At 37.7% G+C, this 19,528-nt stretch overlaps 1 protein-coding gene across 4 annotated transcripts; it reads right to left on the minus strand.

Moving 5' to 3' along the window:
- Window positions 1-111: 111 nt before the first annotated feature.
- LOC146135175 (uncharacterized) lies at window positions 112-14,667 on the minus strand. 4 transcript variants are annotated; one of them, XM_083395587.1, is made up of 3 exons: window positions 14,595-14,667; window positions 3,760-4,892; window positions 112-2,667 (listed from the first exon to the last, which is right to left on the minus strand). In XM_083395587.1, exons 2-3 carry the CDS (start codon window positions 4,864-4,866, stop codon window positions 1,990-1,992), a joined length of 1,785 nt encoding a protein of 594 aa, XP_083251713.1. In that variant the 5' UTR covers window positions 4,867-4,892; window positions 14,595-14,667; the 3' UTR covers window positions 112-1,989. The 4 variants fall into 4 exon arrangements, with proteins under 4 accessions (XP_083251713.1, XP_083251714.1, XP_083251715.1 ...); XM_083395588.1 differs by lacking the exon at window positions 14,595-14,667 and adding an exon at window positions 8,042-8,891; XM_083395589.1 differs by lacking the exon at window positions 14,595-14,667 and having other exon boundaries at window positions 112-2,249; window positions 2,400-2,667; window positions 3,760-8,891.
- Between the last annotated feature and the right edge of the window lie 4,861 nt (window positions 14,668-19,528).

Genomic DNA, 19,528 nt, shown 5'->3' on the forward strand with positions numbered 1-19,528 from the left:
AAACCTGAAACTTTCAGGTCATTAGCACTTTACAAAACTAAATTACATTTAAACATACCCTTGGCTCCCGGAAGAGCTATAAACGAAAATTATTTGATTTATAAAAGAACTGTAATTGCAAGCAAGGCTAGGTTAGAACTGTCTAACTTTAAATAAACATTTTGTTTCTCTTATTAAACAGTTAATAACCACGAGCTTTGTTGAAACTGTAGCCTTACATTTGGCGCTGCTTAGAAAATAGCACAATAAATGTAGAAAAACGTTCGGCAAGTTTAAAGTACGAATGAAAGGTTAGTGCAAGAAAGGTATGGCGTAAAAAGCGTAAAAGGGCAGTAATGTTTCAGTTAAAAAGCAAGAAAAAAATCATAAAAGACAGAAGGAAACACGCTGAACATAAAAGTATTTAGCACCAAACTAAAATTTATTTTTCAAGTTATGTGGCAATCAGGAATGTCCGATAATATCGGATCGAGCCGATACCTGATGCCAATTGGTTATATCGGTATTGTCCGATACCAACTTACAGTCTTGTAATGACTTAAGTCATTGACTTGACTTAAGTGCACTTTAAGTCACTGTTTTCAAATGACTTGATTTGACTTAAGTCTTTTGACCAAAATGACTTGACTTGACATTATGTCAAATAACTTGAGATTAAATTAAGTGTTTTTCATTAAAATTTATTTTAAGTTTTGCACATTAAACACTTTAAGTGCTGTATATTGCGTTTGTGTTAGTTTTTAGTTAAATTCTTGCTTATGATCGGACAAATTTAACAATTTCAATAGTTTAACAATTTACTTTTATGTCAATCACATGACTTGAAATTGACTTGCTCTCATAATGACATGACTGGGACTTGACTTGGGCAACCGATGACTTGGACTGGGACTTGACTTGTTATTTTCGCAAAAGACTTGACTTGGACTTAAGTTATTTTTCAAATGACTTGACTGGGACTTAAGTTATTTCAAAATGACTTGTTTACAACACTGCCAACTTGATTTGTGCATTACTACCATGATTTCTAATCTAACGCAGCTGTATTACCTTGAAAGTCGAATTTATCAAAATAGTGACTGGTAACTTGAATTCTTAATCCTAAAACACATTTTGGCCTAATAACTTTAAATTTCTTCTAGTTAGGTTGTTTGAGCGTAGTTTTGACATAATTTGGTGTCGGAATAAAATGTCAAGTATTGTACAAAGCTCGTGGCAATGTGAAGTCAAAAGCGCAAAAACTAAAAGTATTTACACAACGTATAGTATTTGGTGTGGCGAACATTACCGATTTTCCCTGCTTCAGATATTTACTAATATTAAACCACTATCAAAAAAACATAAAATGGAGAAAGAACAAAAGTGATTTATACAAACCGATTTTCTGTTCCCCGGATTTCTAGAAGAAAAGAATTACAAAACGTCTGTCGTAAGAGATTTTGAAAGCAACATGTAAACGATGTAGGGGTGGAAATAGGTAAAACTATCCCCACAACTATAGAATAGATCCTACAAAATGAATTCCTTACATTTTCCGGTTTTATAGCCCTAAAAAACATTTGGACTATTTTTGGCACCACTGGTCAGATTGAGTTTTACGTTGTGCGAGCATTTTTCAAGGTTTTGAATTGCCAGGCTGTTAAGATATAAAATACAAATTAAATTGTGAATAGCAAATGTTTTCTAATAAAAAATATGTTTTTTAACGAGGTAAAGTGATTTGCAAAAGTTGTGTTTAAGAAACTTTCGAAATTAAAAAAACATTTTTATTTCAAATCAAATTCTTAGAACGTTTTAAATTGCCCGGACAGTTTAGTTATGAAATACAAGTTTGAATTGTGAATAGCAAATGTTTTCTAATAAAAAATATGTTTTTTAACGAGGTAAAGTGATATGCCGAAATTTTAAGTTTTCATTTCGAAAAAAGTTCTTAGAACGCGCGCCAAAAAATACAAACCACTTATGTAATCAAAAAAACACCACCGCGACCTACAGCCACAAACCCATGACCGCCTTTTGACCTTTGAACCTTGGCAGTGACCCGGTGGCCAGGGCCGGCTTACGCGTCACTCTGACGTCATCGTCTACGTCAGAGTTGAGGCTGTTGGCGCGAGCTCGAGCCTCGGAGGAGCGTTTTGGGAGCGATTTTCGCGGAGTCGGAACCGGAGCGCCGGGAGAAGACGGCCCCTGGTGGTGAGAGCCGGATCCGGAAGAGGACATCCGATCCTGGCGGGATCGAGGAGACTTTTCTATCTCAATGGGAGCAGAGCGGAAGTCAGGAACGTGGTTGCTATGAGCGGGAGCGCTTTTGTTATTGGAGGAATGATGAGAGTTGATACCTGCATCTACGTGGCTTGAGTTCTTTGAGTTTCGGATGTTGTTAGAAGAAGAAGTGATACCTGCATCCACATGGCCAGAGCTTTTCGAGTTTCGGAAGTTGGAAGAAGCAGGATTGATAGTTACGTCCACATGGTTCGAGTGTTTTGCGGATCGCAGAATCTTCTTGCCCAAACTCCCGACCACGCGTCCCACCTTGCTCCTTTCCTCCGTCTTCCGTTGTTGAATGTCCTCCCGTTTCGTCATGATGTCCTCCATCGCATCCAGCATCTGCTCCTTCTCTTCCACCAACTTGCGTCGGCTCTCGATGTCCTGGATGCTCTCGGTAACCTGAAAACACGGAAAAGTTGGTTTGATGTTTAACTTACACTGACGCTGTTTCTGTTTTATTAACATTGTTTTATTATTCATTTGAATTAACATATGAATCCACTTGTGTAAGTGTGTTTTGATAAATTCCTGTACACTGCTTAAGACTTTGTAAATAATACATAAAATCTCCGTCTCTTTGGACACTTTAAAATTAATAAAAAAGCTTGTGTTTTAACTATTTTAGATTTTTTGTTTTGGCTTATAATCTCAATTATACTAAATAGTCGTGTTTGTCTAATTCTGAAAGGGTAATCAGGTGGCACTATATAACGACAAATTGTTTTGAATTTTCGACAAACTTTTGCACAACCGTGCTTCATCAGGTCAAAGTAAACTCAACAATTTGTCTTAAAAAGTACCCCTTGATAGATACCTAGTATCAGTAACTAAAGTGTCGAGATTAATGTCAGTGGCTAGCCACATGTACGCAACAATTTCCAAATTATTTTGGATTTAAATATCTGCCTTATTGGTTCTTAATACAATTTTTGTATACCATTGAAAATGCAATAAATCAAGAAAGTTATCCTACATTGCACAGTAGATGTGTGCTGTTTCAACTTGGTTCATTTGTGCACAAAGGAATTCGCGATAATTTTCAATTTCGTTAGGATTCAAACTTTTTGCCTTATTGGTGAACTTTTTTGTATAATTTTTCGTTAACTATTGCAATAAAATCAAGAAAGTTATCCCACATTGTACACAGCTGACGTGTGCTGTTTTAATTTTGTTTATTTGTGAAATTATAGTTATCAAACATGCAGGTGAGGGTGACCAAAAAGGTTAGCAATCACTGGTAAGTTGAAACATAAATGTAAAGGAGAAAGGTGTTTAAGGAGGTACCGAGTTGGTTTCTTTCGCTTGAGTTGGATTTGGGACTCGGAAATCGAGTCCACGCGAGTCCCAAGTCCATCGTAACTATAAGGCCGCTCACTATAAATCGTAAAGTAAAGGTATTTGAAAGCAATTTGGCTTTCAACGAACGACCTAACATCACTTAGTCAAGAGTCATCTGCAAACAAAAGAAAGACTCTCCAAACATCCACAAACCTGCTCTTCTCTCTTCTTCAACGACGCCTCCTTGATCTGGATTCCAGCTTCTTCCTGCCTTACTCTCCTCTCTCTGTTCCGGATTCTTCGCTCCCGCTCTCTATGGTCCTCTTCCTCTTCATCCAACCTCGCCTCCAGGATCTGAAGCCTTTCCTCTGCTCTCTTGAGGACTGCTCTCCTCCTGCACATCTTGGCATGGGAGGAGTCAACCCTCGCCTGCCTCGCGTTGAGTTTTGCAGAGAACTCGCTGAGTTTTGCCTCCGCAACCGCCATCTTTGCTTCAGCGATCGTCTTCTTCTTACTCTTCGTCTTCTGTTTTGCTTCCTTCTCCTGACGCCTCGCGTCCCTCACAGAAGCAACATCCACGTTCCCTCCTCCAGCTGCGGACTCCATCGGGAAGTTGATCTCATCCGAGGAGGAATATTCCTCTTGCTCCCTGCGTCTCAGTTCCTCCCTCGGGACTTTAGCAAACGCCGAGTTTGTTCCGAACGAAGTCCCAGCCACCTGCTCCCCGTTGTGGAGGACAAATTTGCTGTATCCCTCTCTCAGCTGCTGCCTCTCCCTTTCCGTTAGGAGAAGTTCCTCCGCTCTTCTTCTCATCCTCCCAGAAGCTCCCTCATCGCTCCTCCGAGTCCTCATCTGATGATGCTGATCGTGGCTTTTCACTTCCCGCATCTTTCCATGCAGCCGCTTCAGCTCGGCGGTTTTCGCCTCGTTCCCACGCGGCCGGTTGGCCCACAGCGCCCTCTGGTGCTGATTCGCATGTCTGACGTCATCATCTGATGACGTACGATCGTCGCGCTGACTCTCGCCGTCGCTGTCTTCAGTATCCGTACAAGTGCTGCTGTCGCTCTGAGTCGCTTCCAGCGCGCCGTGCGTCATGGCTTTGGATGACGTAACCAATTTCGAAGACGTCACCACCGCGTCTTTCGTGACGTCAGTCTCTTTGTCCACGTCACTGCTGCTGCTGCTGTGCACGCCCGAGTCGGGGTAGGGCGTGAGTGTTTGTTCCTTGATGAGCTTCTTCTCTTTCATCTCGGTGTGCAGAGCCCTCAGTAGGCGTCTGCTTCCACCGGGACCGGGGATGATCGGGGTTCGGGTCGGCATTCCGCGGCAATTGGACGAGCGGTTTCCTGCAGAAAAAAAATCGTTAAAAATGTGCGTCAGAGAACTGCTGGTGTGGTGAACACACAGAATGAAACGTTAAAAGGTGCGTGCGGTGAGGGGATATTGACGCCAGTTGTTGTTAAGTTTTATTTCGAAGTCTGTGAAGAACTTTAGAAAACGCCACACGTTCAGTGACTTATCTCAAATTGCCAACATTAAGTCGATGTCGTCAATTTGAATTATAGCATAAAATATTAAATTGTATAGTGCCTGACAGTTTTCTTGCTACTAATGCGCTGTCCGGTAATTGCCGATAGCAAGCAAAGTTAGCTAAATTCGCCAGAACAACAAGCGAAAAGGACCTCAGGTAAAAACTACAACTTTGCGATATAACTAAGAAAACTAAAAAAATATAATATTACTGTAGCCCAATTTTTGCAAGCGAAAAAAACAGCAGAGAGACTTAGAACTTTAAAATAATACTGAAAATAACAATATTCCACTTGAACACCTCAATTATTATTTTATATTAATAAAGTTTTTCGCTGTTCTGTACCATATTATGGTTTTGCGTTTGAAACAAAATAGGTTTTCCCAATAAAATTCTGTCATGTTATCGATCTAATATATCTTCTAAAAATCCCGTTTACATAATATGGGTTTGTATACAGTAACAAACGCGAAATTCAAGAAATAAACGTTAGCATACTGCCTCAAACTAGCTACTAAAATCATCGAAGCTTCAAAAGTCATCAACGTACAATCAAAAGATAACAACTGACAATTCAGTACAACTTAAACATAACTTACGCAAATTCCTACCAGCTTACAAAGCCACAAGACTGCCAACAGTTTGGCGCAAACTCAGTTGACGCGTTAACTCGCGATCGTAATTGTTAGTTGTACAGTGGAGCTCAGCTATATGCTCTAAAAGCCGGTCAGATTAGACGATTACTGCTTAATTGCATGGCGCTAGCTACCGTCAAGTTAAGGCCTCTAATCTCACAAAAAAACACCGAAAAGAACTGTTTGATTTCAGCTTTAATAACTGCAATTTGGCTAGCTCGTATTTCGCTGTTGTGGTGTGAAAATATTTGACTTAACATTCCGATAAATATAGGCGTACTTTTTAAAATTTGCTGTGCTGATATATATCTATTGTTCTAAGACTTGTTAGCAGTGCACGAAATTTTCCTCACAGTTGAACGGCACTATTAAAGTCGCGGAGCATTGAGAAAATTATTTTTGTTGGTGTTTTTCAAAATAATCTGTTTTTTTTACATGCTTGTTTTTGTTGGGCTATCTCAAGGTTCTCAAACCATGCGTCGTTTTAGTTTTCACGACACGATTCCTAAATAAATAAATACATTAAAAATATTTGTTTTTACGAAGAAACCACTGCGTTCAGTTTTCCGATACTACAAATAAATAAAAGTTAGTGAAATTCTTATAGTTGGGTTCGTCGAAAGTCCACCAAACTTTTTCCAAAAACGTCGCAAGATAAAAACGTTTGATAACCACTATAGGCTAATACCTAATAATATTCGTCCAAGTTTATAAAAATAAAATGAAGAGCAAAAAAACACAAGTTTTAAAGCGCGAACAACCTATAGTTGATACATTGAGACACACTCCAAAAAAGTGTTTGGCTTCGAAATTTATTATCAAGCTATACATTATCTAAGACACAGTTTTTCGCTGAAACTCCTCAAACAAAACAAATATTTTCAACGAACAAAAACAACGACAAGACTCAACTAAAGTTAACGACCCAAACCCAACGTGCAGAGCTAAACCTCTTTCACATTAGGATATCCCTCTTCTGAAATGAAACGCAACATTATTATTCCACCAATCGCCCTCAAAAAAAGTGCAAAAAATAGGCGCGTCAAAATTAGCTCGTTTGTCAAAGAACAAAGATTACTAAAATAAAATTAGGAGCAAAACAAAGATTTTAACGCCCGCGAAAATATCACATACGATACACTATTTTATCGCGAAACACTTTAAAACGACAAAAAAACAATTTCAACCGCAAAAAAACAATGGCGAGACTCGACTAAAAAAGCTAACGACTCCAGTCAAACGCACAGCAGCGAGATATCCCTCTCCTGAACTAAAACGCACCGTTCTCATTTCACCAATCTCCTTCGAAAAACAAAAACAGCAAAAAAATGGGCGCGTCAAAAATAGCTCGTTGGTCACCGAAATTCAGCACCCCGCAACAGCGGTGCCGTAATTTAACAGGCGGTAAAAGAGAGACCGGTCATTTGCAGTTGTCCGGCAGTCCGGTCGTTTTGTCGCTTTTACTTTCTTCGGAGCAAGGCGCGAAATGCCTGGGGCCATTGCAGCAATTGCAAAGTAAGGGCACTTTATAATGGCGCTGGCCTTTACGCCTGTGAATAACAAGCCGCTGCACAAAAGGCGACCTGAAAACGACGGAAGGCTCCTTGTTAACGCGGTTTCTCTTGTGTGACCGCGATTTGTAAAAGTGACGCTCCTGTACTGCAATTTAGTTTCTCACTAGGACGAATATTTTTTGTCCTAGCAATTAACCAATTTTGGCCTTCTGGGAATATATCGACTCAAACAACACATTTTTGTTCGAAGTAATCAACTAGTGTCGTTTCTCGCGGTCAGTTTTTGATGTTTTACTGACGACCACGAATTAGTTATGTTCGAGCTGGATTTATTGCGATAAACCAGGCTTGTGTGGGTAACTCTGCCGATATTCCGCATATTACCACAATGAAGATATATTAGAGTTACAACGTTGTTGGATGTTATACAAAACTAAATTTGGTAAAATATTAAACTAAACGCCAATTTTAAAATGCTCACTATACCGTTTTTGGTAATTTAGTAAACGATTTTTTTGCATTTTGCAAACGATCTTGACTCTTGTGTGACCGCGATTTGTAAAATTTACGCTCCTGTGCTGCCGTTAATTTTATCACTAGGGCGAAAAAAGTGTACTACCTCACTACTATAGCTTACTACTTCGTTTTTTGTTAACTTTGCAAACGATTTGACATATTTGATTTTAAAACAAATTTTTACCGAACGTGTGAAAACACTGTTTTAACTGTAGGTAGCATTTCCGTCGCTGAAAAGAACATTGTACAAAATCAGACTCGGTTTGGTTCCTCAGTTATATACAAACACCTAACTTTACCTTTGTTTATAAATAGATGTGGGGCATTGCGGGAAAACAGCTGGAACTTTTTGTCCCGTATGTCGATGTGGTCCGTCAGTGCGATTTTTTACAGTAAAAGGCTACAAAGACACAAGTTTTTCTCAACAATTTTGATACAAGCACGGCTCGATATTCTGTGAACTATCCCCTCGATAAGATTAACTAGGTTAGTTTACCTCGAAACAAAAAAGTATACACTTTTAATAAGGCCTTTATCTACCTTTAAGTTCTACCACACCCACAACTGCTCATCCTTAATGAAAACATTAAAACTTAAGCCGAAATAAAAAGGGCGTGAGACTTAATTTTTGGAAGAAAGCTGTATAATATTTAATACCGCTTTGCACGCGATAAATTAGCATCACATCTCTTTTTTTTCATCTAAAATACCAAAAATCGAACTAAATCGTTTCTAATAAAAAAGAAAACTAATACCCTTTCTTGAATAAAAGACTAAATAATATCCTTTTTAAACCGAAGCCAAAATTAAACCCATTCTAGCAAAAAATACAGAATATCACTCTTTCTTGCAATAAAGTAAGAAGCTGACCCTTTGATTAACCAATAAATATTAACCTTTTAAGCAAAAAAGAAATTAATAATACCCTTTTTGGCACAAAAATTAAAAATAGAACCCTCCTCGCATAACATCAGAACCTTTCTACAATAAAAAAATAAATAATATCCTTTTTCACATCAAAGACAAATGCAAACTCTTTCTATTCTAAAATAACAACCTTTGAAGCATAAAAGTCGAAATACTATTTTTACTAGCAAGTCAATACAAAACCATTCATCTGATAAAAGCCAAATATCTGCTTTTCATATAGATTAAATTTTAGAAAGTCAAGCGCGTACCGACGTTTTCCTGAAAATCAAACCATCCCGGATTTTCGCGTTCGAAGCGTGTCAGTTACGCCCGTAAACAAGCCAAAACCTCGCTACATCACAATGAGCGGTCACGCGAAGCCGATTGTGACGTCAGTAATGGAATCGCGTGACGACATAATGGCTCCAGTGAAGCGATTTGCGGCCAATTGGTGGAACTCGGTTCGGTTGAATTTCTACATGGCGAGGTTAAGTTGCTTTGTAGATTCGACTTGTTTTCACCTTTGAAATCGCGTTTAAGTCTTAGTTCTTGGAAAAAGTGGTATTTGTTTCGACGTGTGAGTCCGAAAACATCGAATTTATGAGCTTTTTTCTGAAATTTATACATTTTAGCTTTGTGAACCTTATGGTGGGTTAATTTATACAGACCAGGCTGCATTTTGGGTCTTTAGCTATTTTGATGTTTGACTTAAAACTGAAGTAGATTTGAACCTTATTTAAAATTTTATAGATTAAATTATATTATAAACAGCCGAGTTGCAAACACGATAAAGTTCCTTTCTTATCCTGTAACTTTCGTGCAAAAAGTATCGGCTATATGTCATTTAGAGAAAAGTAATAATACCCTACTGAACAGCATAAAAATTGCACGGTTCATGAACTTTATATTTTCGTTATTAACGGTTCTACAAAAACAAATCAGAACCACTTCCTGAACATTCGCCACTCGCTATTTGTAGTTTTACAAACTGAGTTGTAGTTTGATGCGTTTCAAGTCGAACTGAAACCTTTTTTGAAGGTTCAAACCGACCATTAAAATTCTCTGTCAAATCATTTGGCCTTAAATTGCCAGCCTTGTCCTAAACAGGTGTGCCGTCCTTGGACGCGTCAAGCCAAGAGATTTACAGCCGCACAACGACAGGTTCAATTGACCGCCGCAAATAGTCGGTGGTAAAACTGTGGCGCAAAACTTTTGACGGTTTTGCTCGCGAGTTTTGTCCGACTGGATTTTTAACTGACGGCAAACGACCTTGTGTGGTGAGTACGGTGGTACTCGGTGAGTAGAAATTATTACTCGAAGAACACAACGTTGGTATTAGCTGAGTACAAGGCCGTCGCCTAACGAGTAAAATCATAAATTTATTTAGTAGAAAGTTACAACTCGCAAAATACGACGCTATTACTCGGTGAGTAAACACAAAACTACTACGCCGAGTAGAAAAAATGACTTGAAGAACACAACGTTGTTATTTGCTGAGTACAAGGCCGTCGCTTAACGAGTAAAATCATTTTATTTAGTTCAAATTAAAACTCCCAAAATATGACGCTATTACTCGGCGGGTAGAAAGTATATAATTCCGAATAGAAACTTTTACCCGAATTTAGAACGTAACGTTTTTTTACCGGAGTACAAAGTTGACGCTTATCGAGTAAAAACATAGTTTATCTTCGGCTAGAAAGTTACAACTCGCAAAACACGACGCTATTACTCGTTGAGTAAATGGTTTAACTCGCCGAGTAAGCAACAACTATAGTCGCCGAATAGAAATTATTACTCGAAGAACATAACGTTTTTATGAGCTAAAAGTATTAGGCTAAAAACCGAGTATAAACGTAATTTCTCTTCGACTACAAATTTGAAACTTGCAAATTATGACGCTGTTACTCACCGAGTAAGCTTGAAGAAGCGATAGAAATATACGACTTATTTAACTCGACCAGATGGGAGTTTATTACTTTTTCAGGATTTAACAAAATTGGAATAACGGGATCAGGAATCGGGTTACTTATGTTGACCATGGCTCTAGCGCAGTGGTAAGAACCACTTAACCTTTGGTAACCTGTCGAACCCCAAATTTTCGCTTTGTATTTGTTTCTTTCCCCTCGCAGCTGAAACTGGGCATTTTCAAATTACAAACTTGCATTTATATAGGTTAAATTGGCAGAACTTTTAATTTATAACGTTTCATGACACCTTGGCACATAAAAGAGATTCGAATTTAGCTTGAAATAACAGCATTTATGTTTCAGAGGAAGTTCTTGCCGAACCCCTGAAACAGCTGTGTTCGATCGAACCCTGGTTAAAAACCACTGCTCTAGCGTATGGTGGCTACGTTAAATCTATTGCAAATGTTTTTCGGATGATCTCAAGTCGTTTCTGATTAAATAGGCTTTGCTGGATAAAATAGGATTTAAAAGACGTCAACGATTTAAGCAGTGGTCTGATAAGCCAAACCACGCGACCGACTTGCACTGCTTAGCGTTCAAAACGTCGCTGAAGTACTTTGTTTCAACAACAGTGTTGGCATTGGGATTAAAAAACAAATCCATATACTCGACTCGATCTGAAGTATTAGATAAAATGCAATGACGTCATATTAACACCCTTTTTATAATGTTTCACTTTGTTTTGTTAGGTAATATAAGTACGCTGTTAATATTTTTTATTGCTCCAGCCATTTTTGTGTTTGCATTAGATTAGTGTTTATCGCTGGTCGAAGCTTAAACAAACTGCTCTGTCGTTTGATTTGATTGAGTCGCCGTCTGAAGTAGTTGAATGAAATTAGTCGTGACCACGATTTCTCTAAAATTTGAGAAAATTGCGGGGGCAAAACGAAGAAAAGGCTCATTTTATTAAATTTGAATTTACAATGCTATTACGCTTTAGGTTTTCTCCATCTCAAGCTCGCAAAAAGCTAAGATTAAATAATTGTTTTGCCAAAGCTTTGCTATCATACTTACGTTTTAATATTAAGGTCGCCACAAAAAAAGGTTGAGACACTCTGGCCTAACAGGATACGGTAATACCACTGTACTCTTTGTATGACGAAAAACATGCGAGATTGGAAGACATTTTAGGCGATTGTATCATGTTTCGTACAATGGAGCTATTCATAGCAGCGTGGGAAGTTGTATTAAGATCTTTCGATTAAAACCGACGCCAAACAGTTTCGTATATTGAGCATTATACGCAGCCCTGATGTAGAGTAAGCGTGTGATACAGCCGAGAAGATGTTGTATTAAAATCTTGGGGTAGGTATAGAGTAAGCGTGTGATCCGTGAGATTAAAATCTTCACAAACGTCGGCACTATTGTGCTTCGAATGGTCAAAGTGAGTGACATGAAGCACGGTTATACGAAGCTTGTCAACATCGTATACAATTTGCCGTTTAACCTGATTTCGAGATTTCGAATGAAACAATCATGGCTACCAACGTGTGATAAAGAGAAGACATTCAAAGCTAAGGTCAAAAAATTAAAATTAAAACGACTTGTTAAATCCCTTATTGTGACATATATGTAGGCCTACATAGTTAACCTATATTCGTATATATTTTACGGATTAAAAGAGGCAGTATAGGCGTGTATGCTTTCGAATACAACAAACGTAAAACATGACCTTTTATGGCAAACTTATATTGCTGTCATAATAGAAAACAGGGCTACGGTATTAAAACAACTTTAGGAAATAAAGGCCGGAGTCCTTCTGCGGCCAAGAAAATCGAGTCCTAAATCCGGTTTCGATTCTACCGGTCTATTGGCAACAAATAATAAAAAAAACGTATTAGAAAAACGAACGAGCATCTCAGATGTTTTTTAACCCACACCATATTTCTCAGTCAACAGTTAGAAAAAACTTTTCCGCACACAAGGTAGACCATACAATTTATAGCATAAGTGCCCTGTAAGTGGACGGTAAAGCATTCCATTACCCACACAGAATTTCTCCACAACTGAAAATAGCACTTTTGACCAAAACACTCGACAACTTTAAGCGCTTGACAACTTTGAGAAGCCAAACACGCTCACGAGACTCACAAAAACGCCAGCGCGATGTCTTGGCGCTGTAATGCACGTGTTGAAACAACACGCCAATTAGCCAATCACAGGAGTGCTTAATTAATGCGTTCCGGATAGCGTATTACTTGGACGGTAGGTCAGTTATATGACCACTTTATGCACCATTCTGTTTTTTAGCAATTTTGTCTTAGATTTTAACATGCTTTTTATGCAATAATTCAGGGCTTCCCAAACTGTTTATTCTGCGGCCGCGTTGATTTATTAAAACGTTCGGTGACCCTTTTTTAAAACGTTCGGTTACCCTTCAAGTTTACCATTATTCACAGACATTTCTCATTTATCTGGGAACGCACTTGTTGAAGTATTATTGGTATTTTAAGGATCTCATTGTGTTTCGTACAAACATAGCACTAAAAGTTGGCCGCAAACTCAATAAGGTCTAAGTTTGCGGCCAAATTTAAAAATCACCGCTTCAAAACAAACACATTTTGGTAAATGTACTTGGCCACTCAAGCATGGCATTTATAAACATATAAAGAGTCATCGGCTGAACAAACACTAAAGAGAGCGCATTTAATCGCCAAGGCCGTGCCATTCTTTATCGATTTGCCGGACGAGTCTACAAAATATGATTAAAACGACTCGGAACCGATCAGCGTTGATGTTCGGAAATCAATGGCGAATCCCGGAACACAGTCGGAGACAAGGAACGACCGAAATCAAATTACAAGCCATTTGAGTTGCCTCAAAACGAAATTCGATTTGCTAAGTAACGACGCTAGAATCACACGTTAAAAGCCTGGTTTGGTTTGTTATTTAGGACATTTGCTGAAGACCTTCTACGATCGCAACCGCACAACGGAAAATTGACACAAGGCCATTTTTTTTTATTAATTTTGTTCCAAAATAATGCGCCCAGATACTTTTGAACTTTATTGAATTCACAAAAGCCGCCTTATCAGATATATTTCAATCGTACCAAGTATAGTTTTAACCAGTATTGCAGTGTATTTAAACCTTGCTGAAGACCTTTTCCGACCGCAACCACATAACGGAAAATTAACAAGGCCGTGGCTTCTTGTGTTTTATTAAATTTCAAAATGATGCGTACACATATATAGTGTTGAACTTCATTGAATTCACAAAAATCGCCTTAGCAGATATAATTCATTTGTATTAAGTAGTTTAAACCAGTGTTGCAGTGTATTTTTTCAGAGTTTTAGTAATAAAATTATTCCCTTTTCACTCGTGGCTTTATCTGCAATAAACTAATGTAAATATAGAAAACTTTCTCCTTTTCTAAATATTGATAAGAAATCGTGGTACTCTTTAACAAGATAATCATATATAAAGCGTTAATACTTCCGATATTTTCTGCAACTATGACATCTTATAATTATGCATTCTTCAATATCTAGGAAATTTTTGGTGATTCTAACTTTTTTGCGATAAAAATTGTCACATCCTCTAAGTCTAAATGTTTCATCTCAATACAAAAACTATACAAATACGCACTCCATAAAGCAACTAAATTCTAAAGGCGATAAACACAAGGTTCAAAATGTTATAGAATTTCTGCACACGCTGGCTTACAGCTATTAAAAGCAACTTAACATGGGCCTTTGGCCAATACTTTCAAACATCTACTAGGATAACAATAAATAAAATGTTTGGTAGCTCTAACTTTCTTGGTGAAGATAATGGCCGCACTCTCGAAATTGTTTCATCTCAATACAAAAACTATACAAAAACGCACTCCATAAAGCAACTAAATTATAAAGGCGACAAACACCAAGTTCAAAATGTTATAGAATTTCCGCACGCGCATGCTGGCTTAGAACTGGTGAAAGCAACTGAACGGTGGCCTTTGGCCAATACTTCCAAACACAAAACAAGTCCTTACGTAAAAGAGTCACGTCCGGGCGATAATCCAGGTTGAACTATGCCTTGTTTTAAGCAGCACACCTTGTGTTAAGTTGTAGCAGTGGTAAGGTAAGACGATTTCAGCAAGTCGGCCGAAAAGTGGCGTTTGCCCGCGGGCTAAGTTGGGAAAAGCACTCTCATACTCATGTTTGTTTGTTTTCCATTGGCGCCAGCGCATTTAATGAGCGATTAGTGGACTTTTGCGGGCGGATTGGGTAAGAAATGGATGAAACTACAAGTAAAACGATCTTCTAATTGCTAATTGCAGTCCACAGCGCCACAAAGTATCGTTTTGAATTACAAGAAACGAAAGTGTCCCTTTCACATCGAAAACCACGTTAAGTACAACGTTTAGTTATATTGAATAATATAAAATTGTTCTTTTTGCAAATACGTTTTATAAATAGATGCACCAACGTTTCGATTCCCCTATATCTTGATCAGGGCAATAAACTTGCAACTGAACGGAATTTCCCGCACAGATTATTATCAACACGTCGATTTCTCAAAGCTAAAAAGGTCGAGTAAATCTACAATTGCGTTCCACCTCTTACAAGGAAGGTTTGGATTTATCTCAGTCACAATAACTGATGATGATAGAAGTTCCTTGCAAAGCCAAAAAGGTCGAGTAGATCGAAACGTCTTTATCAAGATGATGTCGATATCTCGACCTTTTTGGCTTTGAGGTTCATTATCAAGCTACAATAAGATCTTTACAAACAATAAAAATACAAAATAAATAAACAAAATAGTACAATTATGGAAATAATTTTGCGGCATAAATCTTTGAAAGTTCAGCAAAACCACTTGACAAGAATGCTAATCACCGCTTCACCAGCTAAACAACTGATGTTGTTACACAACGCCTACATCAGCACAACACGTTTATTTTAATTGATCCCCAACGATACGTACATTTAGCCTGCTGGTAAATCAAGTTCAAATTCACTTACCGTACAGCGATGCATCCTGGTTCCCCACAGATTCGTCAGAAGCCTAAACCGGCGCCAGCTTTCGACCTGTGGATAAAGTCGCGTGGAATTACTCTAGCGTGCAGTTTGTATTGCTCTGCTATCGATTAATCGGCGACGGTCGTGGGTCAGTTTACATAGACATATCAGAAAGCCTAGAGCTATCTTTTAAGCAAGTTTTTTTTGGGCATACCTTTGCAACTTTTTGAACTTTTTTATATGTAGGCAATTTGTAAAATTACCAAAGTCGAACAACATGTCAGAAATAAAATAGGAAAGTGAAACACTTGCAAAAAACAATATTTCTTTTTATTAACAGCCTTTTAAGTATGGTTTTACCGTTTTCTTGTTTTTTAGCTTGTTTTATGCACGGTCGCCAGAAATACAAAATGTCAAAAAAGACAGACATAAAAAAATGGGTTTCCCTTTTTTAAACTACTTTTAAGCATTTTTAAAACAAATTTAGTTTTTTATCCACTATAGGGAAACACGTGTCGAAAAAAGGTGAAAAAGTCAACGGTTGCTTTAAAATGGCCAAATAGGCTGGCCCCTTTGAGTATTGTCTAAAATCTAAATGCAACCGCAAAATCACGCGACGCGTCGCTTCCTGACAATTGAAAAGGTCAAGTGGCACACTGATAGACTCTCAACAACGATTTTGGATCCGCTTTTAAATGCCCGGGCTAAGAGACTCAATTGTGCGACTGATATTTGATCACTTGCACGTGTACGACTGGGTTTTGTTGCCGAAGACATAATTTCCGTTTGTTTTGTGTTTTTCACGCTGCCATGACTGATATAACAATGTGTTCCACGGTTGTTTTTAACTATGCACCGCTTCTTTCCAAATTTTAAGATTTTTTAATGCTGTTGTGTTTAAAGATGTCCGATTTATATTCCGATACCGATATCCGATATTTTCGGGTAAAATATCGCCTTTCGATTCGATACCAATGACGTCATTAATAAAAAAAGAGAAATAAATTACATTAAAACGTTCAAAGTTAATTAGTTCCAGGTTATTAGGCCGAAATTTGCTTTAGCTTAAGTTTAGTAATCTAGAGCTGTTAACAATGTTTAAACATTTAACTTTCTGGATAGAGTCAACCGTAAAAGCATACTACCACTTGGCATGCGGTATCGGCTCCGATCCGATATTATCAAACATCCCTAGTTGTAATTTATTACAAGCAGACTGCTGGATTTATGAAACTAATACTAGGCCTACGAACTTTTAAAGTTGTAACTACAATTTAGGCTGCAGTAGAAAAAAGGATGTGGCCTACTTCAATTCAGCAAATTTTAAGTGGCAATCATCCAAATTTTACATCACGAAATGCAAAATGTTTTTCCCTTGCTACATATATCTCGGTAAAACGAAATTAACTTCTCAGTCAAAACATTGCCTTTAAGTTCTGCAAATCACCTTCCGGTGACTAAAGTATTAGCTTTAAATCACACCGCTTGGTAATTCTCTGACTAAGCCAAATACTCAGCAAATTGCAAACGGCTAAGCATCCTATATTTTCATCAACTAGCATAGTTTAAAAACCGTTGGATAGAAGCCTTTCCGGATTTTATCTTGACTAATCCCGCAGCTTAATCAGGTTACGAGCGCCTACGTACATTTGCAACTTACTAAACTCGGCAAGTGTTTATCGATCTTACTGACAGCCGTAGACCAAATCGACAATCTTAACCAGTGGTTCTTGAACCGTTTAAGCTTTCCGCACACTACGAATGTAAAAAATATGGGCAGTTTTAGAAAGCATTAATATAAGAACTCGACAATTGTCCTTTACTACACTGTTAGAAAATTGGTAAATACCATAATATGATTTATTATATAATTGATTCAGTCCCACATCCTATTTGGAACGCAAACAATTTTTTGTTCAAAACTACAAAAAGTTTCGAGGCAAAGTTGGCAATCTCTCGAGGCACACAATTTGACTGGTCCTAGCGGTCTCATGAAGAAATAGCTTAAAAACCGGTTTTTATCTCAAAAAATCAATTTTCCGGCGCAATTTGGCGCCAAGGTGGGTTCTCTGATTTGCAGCCGAGATGAAACAGCAGCAGAACGACAGCTATACCACGATTTGTATCTTCTTATTACCATTGCTGATATGCAGCCCTTGGGCTAAAACCACAGCTCAATTCTCCGCTTTGTTTATATGGCTTTATGACTGCATAAACACGTCTGTTCGATTTTGAATTGCTAATGGCGCCTTAAGCGTAAAAACTGCAGCTTGTGCAAACCATTTTGCTGCAATCTTCAATTTTATCTGCCCAAGATAAGAATTTAAAGTTTAACTACAGATTAATAATGCCTGGGGATATTTGCCTATCTAATCTAGAAGTTGCCAGCATTTACAAAACCTATAGGCGTATTTACATAAATATTTAACTGCCCAAAATGTGATTTTTAAGGAAGAGATTAAGGCTACTCACGTAAAGTTGCCTATCAAATCTACAAGTTCGAAAAACAAGACTTGATGTCCAGCACAAATGCAACATATTTAAAGAAATATTTAATCATCCTAAGACCACATTTAACAGTTTGAATAGAGATTAGGGCGGCCTACATGTTATTGCCTTTAAAATTTAGCCGTTAGTATTAAAAATCTGCCTTAACTGTCCAGCACAAAAACAACATAATATGCGCATTTTCAAAAATATGTAACTGTCCAAAATGAGATATGAAGGTTAAAATAAAGGGTAAGGCGGACCAGCGGAATGCTGCTTATCACATTTAGCCGTTAAAAAAATAATAAATAAGGTTCATTTTTAACTACTACCGCATTTACATAAATATTTATCTGTTCAAGACCATATTTAAAAGTTTAACTAGAAATCAAGTCGTCAAACGGAATTATGCTAGCATAAATGAACTTCTCAAGACGAGATTTAGTAGCTTAACTGGTGATCATGGCTACTGGCGAAATGCTACCTACCACATCTAGCAAAATCCAACGCGGTTTTATTTAAATATTTTAGGCGGCTGATCGTCTTAGCTAAAGCAGTGGCCGACTGACCGGTAACAGGCTAAACATGTAAGCACCTCAACGAGAAAAAAGCTTGCAGCCCAATTAATTCTTGCGGAAAACGTTTACTAGATTTTACTAGCCAATATTTTAAAATTTATGATTGATATACCGGTATTGTAACAAATATTTACATTACTTTATAACGGAATTAAGGCCAAATCGGCTAAAGAGCTTAATTTTATATGTTTTGCTTGTTTTCTAGATTTAGCCTCCTATCCTCACCATGCCTTCACTTAACTATACGACTCAATTATGCATGTTTACAAATATTGTGCATATGTATTAAGTCTTAACCATTTTGCTGAAAAATGTCCGACTTTGCACAATTTTAAGTTGCAATCTCCGCCACAAAGTTGTTTCACCATTTCAGCTGCAATTCCAACTGCTGAATGCTGACCATTTGCCTTGCCAACTAGCCTACGTTGGTTAACAATAGCAAAAGTCTGATAGCTGCTTTTTTACTGCATTGTGTTAAACAAAATGAGTATTGATTGTAAGGCCAAAGCGCAACTACAAAAAACGTTGTTTATACCACACGAATAGACAGTGGATCACCTTAGTAAAATGAAATAACAAAACTACGCAAATTTAAGACAATTAACTAATAAACAAAATTAGGTTTATTAAGTTTTGCACTAATAAATACAGCACATCATCATATTTACAAAAATGGGTAAAAATCGGAAATGTTTTTTGTATCCTAAATTACTGAACAACGACTAAAAAAACATTTGCAGCCTGCATTTTTGTTTAGCAATGCCAAAGTGACTAAAAGTTAGCCTAAAGTTGTCCAATATTAAGCATACTTTTCGCTAAACAGGGTAAGTTAGCAAGATGCAAAGAGTAATCGTGTGTCATATCGAGGTTAAGTTATTGACCGCCTTATCAATATACTA

The sequence above is a fragment of the Ascidiella aspersa genome, chromosome 8 (genome assembly GCF_963924565.1).
Source record: "Ascidiella aspersa chromosome 8, kaAscAspe10.2, whole genome shotgun sequence".
NCBI lineage: Eukaryota > Metazoa > Chordata > Ascidiacea > Phlebobranchia > Ascidiidae > Ascidiella > Ascidiella aspersa.

Coding starts and splice junctions, on each gene's coding strand:
- LOC146135175 (XM_083395587.1), bottom strand. CDS start 4,866: ATGCCGACCCGAACCCCGATCATCCCCGGTCCCGGTGGAAGCAGACGC. Junction 2,668..3,759: donor TGAAGAAGAGAGAAGAGCAG/GTTTGTGGATGT, acceptor CCGTGTTTTCAG/GTTACCGAGAGCATCCAGGA.